This window comes from Bubalus kerabau, chromosome 9 (assembly GCF_029407905.1).
Source record: "Bubalus kerabau isolate K-KA32 ecotype Philippines breed swamp buffalo chromosome 9, PCC_UOA_SB_1v2, whole genome shotgun sequence".
In the NCBI taxonomy this organism is placed as follows: Eukaryota; Metazoa; Chordata; class Mammalia; order Artiodactyla; family Bovidae; genus Bubalus; species Bubalus kerabau.
Window position 1 is genome coordinate 51,127,931 of NC_073632.1, and position 13,126 is coordinate 51,141,056.

A 13,126-nucleotide genomic window follows, 5' to 3' on the forward strand; every position below is an offset into this window, starting at 1 on the left:
ATTGGTGCTGTTTAAAGGCAAGGGAGGAAAATAAGTAGAAATTACAACAAAGAGAGGATAGGGGCTGGGGTTAGGGGTGGGAGATGGCTGGGCAGAGTGGAAGCATGGGCAGTGACACCTCTCACTTTGGCACTGAGGGGAGCTGCCCCTCATGTCTCCTGCCCAGGGGGGCTCTGAGTAGGTGGGTGTCTCCCCGGGACTCTTAATTGGGGCAGAAAACAGCTGCTGCAGTCAGCAAGCATGAAACACCCTGTCAAAGCCAGTTGCTGAAAAGCAGGATTGGTTTCTGAAGTGACAAAGCAGGGTTAGTTGAAAAGTTCAGTTCAGTCACTCAGTCGTGTCCGACTCTTTGCAACCCCATGAATCGCAGCACGCCAGGCCTCCCTGTGCATCACCAACTCCCGGGGTTGACTCAAACTCATGTCCATAGAGTCAGTGATGCCATCCAGCCATCTTATCCTCTGTTATCACCTTCTCTTCCTGTCCTCAATCCCTCCCAGCATCAGGGTCTTTTCCAATGAGCCAACTCTTCGCATAAGGTGGCCAAAGTATTGGAGTTTCAACTTCAGCATCAGTCCTTCCAATGAACACCCAGGACTGATCTCCTTTAGGATGGACTGGTTGGATTTCCTTTCAGTCTAAGGGACTCTGTTGAAAAGAGTAGCTTGCAAATAGACCAGTCAGCTGACACCAGATGGGACCAGAACTAGGTTTTCACCCAGAAGTGGTAGCTGGCACAGCAACCCAATGGCAGGAAAGACACAGGGTCAGAGATAGGTTGACCAGGAGCCAGCAACCAGACACCTGAGGCAAAAGGAAGAATCTAGACCTATGATTTAACTGCATAAACAGACTGATTAGAAACACTCTCTGATAGCTTCCAGGCCATGTGGAAAATATGAAACATTTCCTCCCTTGGCACCTGTCTCTAAAGGACAGGCTGCAGCATTGATTACTTTGTAACAATATATAAATTCAGTTCCTTAAGGAACTCCAGGCCAGTATGGCTTGTCTCCTGTGTAAATTAAAAAAAAAAAAAGTGGCTGAAAGGTTGAGTTCACAGTGTTGTGCACACCAGCAGGTGCTCAGATCATGCTCCATGGCACAGTGCCCCAGGGAAGAAAGAGGAAAAAAAAAATTATGTGAAAGCCAAGAAACAGACTTCACCCACAGTAATCAACTGACCAACAACTAGATGCAGTTCCGTTTAATTTCACAGTCATAGCAGAAATCAGAGTGGAAGTCTTTCAATGAAAGCCAAAGTGTGATAGTTATGATCAGCTTCCCCAGTGTTAAAAAGTCTTCTAATTGTCAAGATGATTTGGCAAGTCTTACTTCAGTCTCCATTAAGTGAATGTGGAGGACCTACCATGGACCACAGAGTAAATGCTGCATGGGTCCCCCCGTGACCAAGGGTGATGCCGAGATGTGGTAAGCAAAGGGAGGAACTGTGAGGCTAAGGACTTGGTCTGGGGAAATGGAACTGCCGATAGAGGCTGTTTAATGAAGGGCAGCCAAGGTCAAATGTGCTGGGAATGCAACGGGTGAAACAGTTAAACGGATCTCTTTACAGGCTAACGTGCATTGCGAATCTACAAAAAGACCACAGTAGAAGAGTGTTTCTCAAATATTTGACCCCAGTAATGTTTTTTCAGAGAACCTATATTAGACAAAAACTACTCTAAGCCTAGGTAATGGCACCCCACTCCAGTACCCTTGCCTGGAAAATCCCATGGACGGAGGAGCCTGGTAGGCTGCAGTCCATGGGGTCGCTAGGAGTCGGACAGGACTGAGCGACTTCACTTTCACTTTTCACTTTCATACAGTGGAGAAGGAAATGGCAACCCACTCCAGTGTTCTTGCCTGGAGAATCCCAGGGACGGGGGAGCCCAGTGGGCTGCCATCTATGGGGTCGCACAGAGTTGGACACGACTGAAGCGACTTAGCAGCAGCAGCAGCAGCAAGCCTGGGTATCCCTCTGTACCTGTGCTTGGGAAGGAGGCTATGGGCTAAGTGTCCCATTTATAAGCAGATTCTACAAGTCTAGTGGGGAAAGACTTGTTACCATTGTGTTAGTGAGTCCTTGAAATGGATATTCAGTTCAGTTCAGTCGCTCAGTCGTGTCTGACTCTTTGTGACCCCATGATTCACAGAACGCCAGGCCTCCCTGTCCATCACCAACTCCTGGAGTTCACTCAAACTCATGTCCATCGAGTCGGTGATGCCATCCAGTCATCTCATCCTCTGTCGTCCCCTTCTCCTCCTGCCCCCAATCCCTCCCAGCATCAGGGTCTTTTCCAATGAGTCAACTCTTCGCATGAGGTGGCCAAAGTATTGGAGTTTCAACTTCAGCATCAGTCCTTCCAATGAACACCCAGGACTGATCTCCTTTAGGATGGACTGGCTGGATCTCCTTGCAGTCCAAGAGATTCTCAAGAGTCTCCTCCAACACCACAGTTCAAAAGCATCAATTCTTCAGTGCTCAGCTTTCTTCATAGTCCAACTCTCACATCCATACATGACCACTGGAAAAACCATAGCCTTGACTAGACGGATCTTTGTTGGCAACGTAACGTCTCTGCTTTTGAATATGCTATCTAGGTTGGTCATAACTTTCCTTCCAAGGAGTAAGCATCTTTTAATTTCATGGCTGCAATCACCATCTGCAGTGATTTTAGAGCCCCCAAAAATAGAGTCTGACACTGTTTCCACTGTTTCCTCATCTATCTTCCTCAAACCTCTAAACCTGACTTGGGACAGTAAGCTGGAGACGATGCCTGCCCCTATGGGAGAACTCAGGCTAGGCCTTTTCCAGATATGCCTCACCATTCAAGGCTTCAAATCAGACCTGCCATGGGAGTAAGTTTTTTGTGGATTTTTAAAATGCTATTTGCAATTTACTATATTGATTTTATCAATCTCTAAAGGGTTGCAATTTGAAGAATACCAAATTCTATGTAAACTTAAGTACATTAAAAGCCTTAAACCTCTCAGTTCCATGCTAATCACCTCATGATGTGAAGTGGGCCAGGGAGGCCTTTGGGTGGGTTTTTCCTTCAGGGATTGAAAGTGAAAGTGTTAGTCGCTCAGCCCTGTCTGACTCTCTGTGACCCCATGGACTGTAGCCTGCCAAGGCTCCTCTGTCCATGGAATTCTCCAGGCAAGAATAATGAAGTGGGTAGTCATTCCCTTCCTCAGGGGATCTTCCTGACCCAGGAATCAAACCCTGGTCTCCTGTCCTGTGGGCAGATTCTTTACCTTCTGAATCACCAGGGAAGTCTTCCTTCAGAGAAGGTAGTACCAAATACCTTCTTCATGGCAATACAAGATCTTGACTAGGCCCTGCTTTTGAAAAGAACAGGGAAAACTATGATTGAAACTGCTGTTAAAACGAAGCTTTTAAATTTTGAGTGTGATTCTGTGTTCTAAGCACTGAACAGTTCACAGCTGTCCCCGATTAGCTCTATTGGATCACAGGTGAGAACCAGGTAAGGATAAGGCTGAGGCCTCGGCTGCACGGCGGCGTCAGGAGGCTCACGGGCAGACCTAGCGTGGGCAGCCTTACCTGAAGACACTCTTTCCTCCCTTTGCCTCATGATTCGTGTCCGAATGCCACTTCCGTGACACCAAACCAGGCTCAGTGTCTGAGGAAGAGTGGACCTAACCACCCTGACCTAACTGCAGATCTCAAATGGCTTCCTGCTGCCTGGAGAAAGGTAAGAAAGATGAGTGATGTAAGTTTCTCTACCTATCCTTGTAGAAAGGCCTGAGCCTCAGGGGTCAGCCTGGACCCGCAGGATGTGGTTTCCCAGGCCAGCCCAGGGCCTCCTCCCTGGGCTGCTTAAAGTGTGCGCCCAACTAAAGTTTTTTTTAAATTGATGTTTGAATGTGACATTTTGTGAAGTACTGTGTTTTAAGCTTTAATTTGGAGGGGCCTAGAAAATATGTGTTCTCAGTTTTCCTTTTCCACTCTCTTCTGTTCTCGATTCATTTGATTTCCTTGAACGTTTGGCTGCGGTATTCCCCAGCATTGTCCCTTGGAATAATATCTGTACTAAAAATCTTGTTTGGAAAATAAAAAAGAAAGAGAGAAGTGCAGGTAATGGGGACCTGAGGAGCAGCGAGACTAGTGGGTGGTGGGGGCTGAGGAGACATGTTAGCAGAATAGAATAGCAAAATCCAGTGTTATTTCAAGACTGAAAAAAAGTGGATTTTACTATGTTAAATCAATTTAACTTTGCAAATGTTTATTGCTCCCCTAGTGTTTATAAATACACATGAAATAAATGAGACAGATTCACACAGAGTTGAAGAGTTTTCAGAAACTCGGAGTATACCTATAAGGTCTGCTTCAGTTTTGCCCAGTGTTGTAAACTGTATTAATTCTATCTGCAGAAATGAGACAGTAAGGCATAAGGGTCAAAGGGGGAACACTGGCATTTATCCACAGCTGTTCCAGGTTTTCAGGTTTAAGGTGAATTGGTGGAATCACACGGCCTATGGAGGAAGGTTAGACCAGTGAAGAAAGGATGGGCTTACTTTGAGGAATTTAATTTGGTGGGAAGAGGAATTTGTGTTTTTAACCTGGGTCCTGAGATTAAAGCACAGATACGCTAAATCTAAGGGGAGTATCTTGGTTGATAATTCATTCCTCAGGCCTGCTTAAAATATATATATATATATAAAAATCAGGGTAGATCCTTTAAGGAATGCTTGTTTTGGTTTAAATAAATTTATAACTGTCCCTCCATAACTGTAGGTTCTGTATTCAAGAATTCAACTGGTTGGGGATAAAAAATATTTGGGAGTTAAGAAACAAGGATATATTGCATAGTAGAGGGAACTACAGCCATTATTTTATAATAAGTTTAATAGATTATAATCTGTAAAAACACTGAATCTCTATGTTATACACCTGAAACTAACATAATTTCATAAATATACTATGCTTCAATAAGATTATATCAATTTAATTATTCTAATTCCTCAAATTCTTTAATCAGTAAAAATGACTTTTAATGATTAAAAAAATATATATTTGGGAAAAATACATTGAAGAGAAGTGGTGAGAGTGGGCATCCTTGTTTTGTTCCTGAAGTTAGCAGGGAGGCTTTCAGCTGTTCACTGTTGAGTATTATGTTGTCTGCAGGTTTGTCATCATAAACGGCTTTTATGTTGAAATATGCTCCCTCTATACCCACTTTGGCGAGAGTTTTTTCTATCATGGCTGGATGTTGAATTGTATCAAATGCTTTTTCTGTGTCTGCTGAGATGATTGTGTGTTTTGTCTTTCCTTTTGTTAGTGTGGTGTGCCACATTGGTTGATTTGCATATGTTGAACCATCCTTGTGACTCTGGGATGAATCTAACTTGATCCTTGTGTATGATCCATTTTATGTATTGTTGGATTCAGTTTGGTACTATTTTCTTGAGGATTTTACATCTATATTCATCGGAGATATTTGCCTGTAATCGTCATCTTATTTTTTTTTTTTAATAGTGTCTTTATTTGGTTTTGGTACCAGGGTAATGGCGGTCTCAGAGAATGAACTTGGGAATGTTCCCTCCTCTTCAGTCCTTTGGAATAGTCTGAGAAGGATTGGTATAAGTTCTCCTTTGTATGTGTAGTAAGAATTCCCCAATGAAGCCATCTGGTCCTTCCTGGTTTTATTTGCAGGAAGTTATTATTGTTTTGTTTTGTTTTTTAACAGACTTACTTTAGTGATCAGCCTGTTCAAATTATCTATTTATTCTTGACATAATTTTGGCAGGCTGTATGTTTCTAGAAACCTGTCCATTTCTTCTAGATTATCCAATTTGTTGCTCATATAACTCAGTATAAAAATTAAAAAGTGGGCAGAAGACCTAAATTAGACATTTCTCCAAAGAAGACACACAGGGGGCCTACATAAAAGATGCTCAACATTGCTAATTCTTAGAGAAATGCAAATCAAAACCACAATAAGGTATTACATCATACTGGTCAGAATGGCTATTATCAAAAAGTCTAAAATAGGGAGGAGCCAAGATGGCGGAGGAGTAGGACGGGGAGAACACTTTCTCCCCCACAAATTCATCAAAAGAGCATTTAAACGTCGAGTAAATTCCACAAAACAACTTCTGAATGCCGGCAGAGGACATCAGGCACCCAGAAAAGCAACCCAACTCTTTAAAAGGAGGTAGGAAAAAATATAAAAGACAAAAAAAGAGACAAAAGAGGGAGGGACGGAGTTCCATCCCGGGAAGGGAGTCTTAAAAAGAGAGAAGTTTCCAAACACCAGGAAACCTTCTCACTGCCGAATCTGTGCCGAGCTTTGGAAGCACAGAGGGCAACATAACAGGGAGAAAAAATAAATAAACAATTAAAACTTGCAGATTGCGAGGCCTACAGTAACTCCCCCAGCGGAGAAGCAACGCAGATGCCTGCACATGCCATTAGCAAGCGGGGGCTGGGCAGGGAGGCGCGCACGGGCTGCATGGCTTAGAGTAAGAATCTGGCCTGAATACCCTAAGCGCTATCTGAGCGAAATAATTTGGGCTAGCAAACCAGACTGTGGGATATCTACCACGCGAAAAGCCAGCCCTAACCTAAGACACCGCCAGGCCCGCGCACGGAACAAAGGACTGAACAGAGATAGCCGGCTGCAGACCTTCCCCCTCCGGTGACAGGCAGCCAGAGCCAGAAGGGGGCAATCGCAGCCCCAGAGAGACATTATCTATAAAACTGTAAGCAGGCTTCTTCGCTAACTAAAACTTCTTGGGGGTCTGGACGGTCAACATCTGCCTGAGAAGGTGCGCCGGTTTTACACCCAGATAACCGAGTGGCAGGGAGGCGATGAGTCGCAGCATTGGCGCTCGCCAAACACCTCATCACCTGAGCTGCTCGGACCTGGGAAGAGCACAAAACGCAGGCCCAACCGAGTCTGCGCTTCTGAGGACCACCCGAGTGCCTGAACCTGAGCGGCTTGGACCTGAGAGGTGCATGCAGCCCAGAGCCGGCCTCGGATTGTTCCCGGCGGAACAACCTAGAGCCCGAGCAGTATGGGCAGGGAGGCTACACGCGCCGTGAGCGGGGGCAGACCCAGTGTGGCTGAGGCACTGCCAGCGCACGCCAGTGTTATTTGTTTGCAGCATCCCTCCCTCCCTCCCCACAGTGCGATTGAACAAGTGAGCCTAAATAAAAAAAAAAAGTGTCCTCCACCGTCCCCTTTGTGTCAGGGCGGAAACCAGACACTGAAGAGACCAGCACACAGAAGAAGCTATAACAGAGGGAACCGCCTTGGAAGCTATAGGCCATAGATTAAAACCCTGTGGTTACTACGGACTACATAGGAAGGGGCCTATAGATCTTGAGAAATATAAGTCAGACCAAGGAACTAGCCAAAAATGAACTGAACCCACAATACTCACAACAAAACCAGAGAAAGTCCTAGATATATTTTTACTATTTTTACGATCATTCTTTCTTTCTTTCTTTTTTTAAATTTTAAGTCCCCTATTGTTCCTTTAATTTTCACTTTTATAACCTATTACTTTGCAAAAAAAAAGACCCTATTTTTTTCTTCTTCAGCAAACTTCATATATATATATTTTATAATTTTTTGACCTTGTTTTTTTTTCTTTTCTTTTCTTTAACATTGTATTTTTGAAATTCCAACCTCTACTCTAGATTTTTAATTTTAGCTTTTTGGTATATGTTATCAATTTTGTACCTATAGTTTTTTTTATAATTTCTGTGACTTTTTTTCCCCCTGTTTCTTTCTCTTCTTCTTTTATATAACATTGTATATCTGGAATTTCAAACTCTACTCTAGATTTTTAATTTATGCTTTTTGGTATTTGATATCAATTTTGTACCTGTATTTTCTTTATAATTTTTGTGACATTGTTTGTTTTTGTTTGTTCGTTTTCTCTCTTTATTTTTCTTCTTCTTTTTTTTTTAACATTGTATTTTTGAAATTCCAAACTCTACTCTAGATTTTTAATTTTTGCTTTTTGGTATTAGTTATCAATTTTGTACCTGTATTTTCTTTATAATTTTCACGACCTTGTTTGTTTTTCTTTGTTCGTTTTTTCTCTCTTTCTTTTCCTTCTTTTCTTTAACATCGTATTCTTGAAATTCCAAACTCTACTCTAGATTTTTAATTTTTGCTTTTATGTATTTGTTACCAATTTTGTACCTTTAAGAACCCAATCTTCAGGACCCATTTTTCACTAGGGAGCGAGATTACTGGCTTGACTGCTCTCTCTCCCTTTGGACTCTCCTTTTTCTCCACCAGGTCGCCTGTGTCTCCTCCTTTACCCCTCTCTACTCTACCCAACTCTGAATTTCTGTGTGTTCCAGATGGTGGAGAACACTTAGGGAACTGATTACTGGCTGGATCTGTCTCCTTCCTTTTCATTCCCCCCTTTTATCCTCCTGGCCACCTCTGTCTCCTTCCTCCTTCTTCTCTTCTCTGTATAACTCCGTGAACATCTCTGAGCGGTCCAGTTGTGGAGTGCACATAAGGAAGTGACTACTGGCTAGCGCACTCTCTCCACTATTGATTCCACCTCATCTCATTCGGGTCACTTCTAATTCCCTCCTCCCTCTTCTCTTCTCCATGTAACGCTGTGAACCTCTCTGAGTGACCCTCACAGTAGAGAAACTTTTCATCTTTAAGGTAGATGTTTTATCAATGGTGCTGTATAGAAGGAGAAGTTTTGAAACTACTGTAAAAATAAGACCGATAACTGGAAGCAGGAGGCTTAAGTCCAAACCCTGACTCCAGGGAACTCCTGACTCCAAGGAACATTAATTGACAGGAGCTCATCAAACGCCTCCATACCGACACTGAAACCAAGCACCACACAAGAGCCAACAAGTTCCAGGGCAAGACATACCAAGCAAATTCTCCAGCAACAAAGGAACACAGCCCTGAGCTTCAAGATACAGGCTGCCCAAAGTCACCCCAAAACCATAGACATCTCATAACTCATTACTGGACATTTCATTGCACTCCAGAGAGAAGAAATACAGCTCCACCCACCAGAACACCGACACAAGCTTCCCTAACCAGGAAACCTTGACAAGCCACTTGTACAAACCCACACACAGCGAGGAAACGCCACAATAAAGAGAACTCCACAAACTGCCAGAATACAGAAAGGACACCCCAAACTCAGCAATATAAACAAGATGAAGAGACAGAGGAATACCCAGCAGATAAAGGAACAGGATAAATGCCCACCAAACCAAACAAAAGAGGAAGAGATAGGGAATCTACCTGATAAAGAATTCCAAATAATGATAGTGAAATTGATCCAAAATCTTGAAATTAAAATGGAATCACAGATAAATAGCCTGGAGACAAGGATTGAGAAGATGCAAGAAAGGTTTAACAAGGACCTAGAAGAAATAAAAAAGAGTCAATATATAATGAATAATGCAATAAATGAAATTAAAAACACTCTGGAGGCAACAAATAGTAGAATAACAGAGGCAGAAGATAGGATTAGTGAATTAGAAGATAGAATGGTAGAAATAAATGAATCAGAGAGGATAAAAGAAAAACGAATTAAAAGAAATGAGGAAAATCTCAGAGACCTCCAGGACAATATTAAACGCTACAACATTCGAATCATAGGGGTCCCAGAAGAAGAAGACAAAAAGAAAGACCATGAGAAAATACTTGAGGAGTTAATAGTTGAAAACTTCCCTAAAATGGGGAAGGAAATAATCACCCAAGTCCAAGAAACCCAGCGAGTCCCAAACAGGATAAACCCAAGGCAAAACACCCCAAGACACATATTAATCAAATTAACAAAGATCAAACACAAAGAACAAATATTAAAAGCAGCAAGGGAAAAACAACAAATAACACACAAGGGAATTCCCATAAGGATAACAGCTGATCTTTCAATAGAAACTCTTCAAGCCAGGAGGGAATGGCAAGACATACTTAAAATGATGAAAGAAAAGAACCTACAGCCCAGATTATTGTACCCAGCAAGGATCTCATTCAAGTATGAAGGAGAAATCAAAAGCTTTTCAGACAAGCAAAAGCTGAGAGAATTCTGCACCACCAAACCAGCTCTTCAACAAATACTAAAGGATATTCTCTAGACAGGAAACACAAAAATGGTGTATAAATTCGAACCCAAAACAATAAAGTAAATGGCAATGGGATCATACTTATCAGTAATTACCTTAAACGTAAATGGGTTGAATGCCCCAACCAAAAGACAAAGACTGGCTGAATGGATACAAAAACAAGACCCCTGCATATGTTGTCTACAAGAGACCCACCTCAAAACAGGGGACACATACAGACTGAAAGTGAAGGGCTGGAAAAAGATTTTCCATGCAAATAGGGACCAAAAGAAAGCAGGAGTAGCAATACTCATATCAGATACAATAGACTTTAAAACAAAGGCTGTGAAAAGAGACAAAGATGGTCACTACATAATGATCAAAGGATCAATCCAAGAAGAAGATATAACAATTATAAATATATATGCACCCAACATGGGAGCACCACAGTATGTAAGACAAATGCTAACAAGTATGAAAGGAGAAATGAACAATACCGCAATAATAGTGGGAGACTTTAATACCCCACTCACACCTATGGATAGATCAACTAAACAGAAAATTAACAAGGAAACACAAACTTTAAACGATACAACAGACCAGTTAGACCTATTTGATAGGACATTTCATCCCAAAACAATGAATTTCACCTTTTTCTCAAGTGCACATGGAACCTTCTCCAGGATAGATCACATCCTGGGCCATAAAGCTAGCCTTGGTAAATTCAAAAAAATTGAAATCATTCCAAGCGTCTTTTCTGACCACAATGCAGTAAGATTAGATCTCAATTACAAGAGAAAAACTATTAAAAATTCCAACATATGGAGGCTGAACAACATGCTGCTGAATAACCAACAAATCACAGAAGAAATCAAAAAAGAAATAAAAATCTGCATAGAAACGAATGAAAATGAAAACAACAACCCAAAACCTGTGGGACACGGTAAAAGCAGTCCTAAGGGGAAAGTTCATAGCAATACAGGCACACCTCAAGAAACAAGAAAAAAGTCAAATAAATAACCTAACTCTACACCTAAAGCAATTAGAAAAGGAAGAAATGAAGAACCCCAGGGTTAGTAGAAGGAAAGAAATCTTAAAACTTAGAGCAGAAATAAATGCAAAAGAAACAAAAGAGACCATAGCAAAAATCAACAAAACCAAAAGCTGGTTCTTTGAAAGGATAAATAAAATTGACAAACCATTAGCCAGACTCATCAAGAAACAAAGGGAGAAAAATCAAATCAATAAAATTAGAAATGAAAATGAAGAGATCACAACAGACAACACAGAAATACAAAGGATCATAAGAGACTACTATCAACAATTATATGCCAATAAAATGGACAACGTGGAAGAAATGGACAAATTCTTAGAAAAGTTCAACTTTCCAAAACTCGACCAGAAAGAAATAGAAAATCTTAACAGACCCATCACAAGCACGGAAATTGAAACTGTAATCAAAAATCTTCCAGCAAACAAAAGCCCAGGTCCAGATGGCTTCACAGCTGAATTCTACCAAAAATTTAGAGATGAGCTAACACCTATCCTGCTCAAACTCTTCCAGAAAATTGCAGAGGATGGTAAACTTCCAAACTCATTCTATGAGGCCACCATCACCCTAATACCAAAACCTGACAAAGATCCTACAAAAAAAGAAAACTACAGGCCAATATCACTGATGAACATAGATGCAAAAATCCTTAACAAAATTCTAGCAATCAGAATCCAACAACACATTAAAAAGATCATACACCATGACCAAGTAGGCTTTATCCCAGGGATGCAAGGATTCTTCAATATCCGCAAATCAATCAACATAATACACCACATTAACAAATTGAAAAATAACCATATGATTATCTCAATAGATGCAGAGAAAGCCTTTGACAAAATTCAACATCCATTTATGATAAAAACTCTCCAGAAAGCAGGAATAGAAGGAACATACCTCAACATAATAAAAGCTATATACTACAAACCCACAGCAAACATTATCCTCAATGGTGAAAAGTTGAAAGCATTTCCTCTAAAGTCAGGAACAAGACAAGGGTGCCCACTTTCACCACTACTATTCAACATAGTTTTGGAAGTTTTGGCCACAGCAATCAGAGCAGAAAAAGAAATAAAAGGAATCCAAATTGGAAAAGAAGGCGTAAAGCTCTCACTATTTGCAGATGACATGATCCTCTACATAGAAAACCCTAAAGACTCCACCAGAAAATTACTAGAACTAATCAATGACTATAGTAAAGTTGCAGGATATAAAATCAACACCCAGAAATCCCTTGCATTCCTATACACTAATAATGAGAAAACAGAAAGAGAAATTAAGGAAACCATTCCATTCACCATTGCAACGGAAAGAATAAAATACTTAGGAATATATCTACCTAAAGAAACTAAAGGCCTATATATAGAAAACTATAAAACACTGGTGAAAGAAATCAAAGAGGACACTAATAGATGGAGAAATATACCATGTTCATGGATTGGAAGAATCAATATAGTGAAAATGAGTATACTACCCAAAGCAATTTATAGATTCAATGCAATCCCTATCAAGCTACCAACGGTATTCTTCACAGAGCTACAACAAATAATTTCACAATTTGTATGGAAATACAAAAAACCTTGAATAGCCAAAGCGATCTTGAGAAAGAAGGGAACTGGAGGAATCAACCTACCTGACTTCAGGCTCTACTACAAAGCCACAGTTATCAAGACAGTATGGTACTGGCACAAAGACAGAAATATAGATCAATGGAACAAAATAGAAAGCCCAGAGATAAATCCATGCACATATGGACACTTTATCATTGACAAAGGAGGCAAGAATATACAATGGATTCAAGACAATCTCTTTAACAAGTGGTACTGGGAACTCTGGTCAACCACTTGTAAAAGAATGAAACTAGAACACTTTCTAACACCATACACAAAAATAAACTCAAAATGGATTAAAGATCTAAACGTAAGACCAGAAACTATAAAACTCCTAGAGGAGAACATAGACAAAACACTCTCTGACATACATCACAGCAGGATCCTCTATGA

General features: G+C 41.0%; 1 protein-coding gene across 1 annotated transcript in view; it reads left to right on the forward strand.

Moving 5' to 3' along the window:
* Positions 1–3,502: 3,502 nt before the first annotated feature.
* The window catches only part of RTN4IP1 (reticulon 4 interacting protein 1), a 134,763-nt gene continuing 125,139 nt past the window's right edge, over positions 3,503–13,126 (forward strand). Inside the window, exon 1 of the mRNA XM_055535306.1 lies at positions 3,503–3,716. Coding sequence (XP_055391281.1) covers positions 3,692–3,716 — 25 coding nt within the window. The 5' untranslated portion in view covers positions 3,503–3,691. The remainder of the gene's footprint in view (positions 3,717–13,126) is intronic.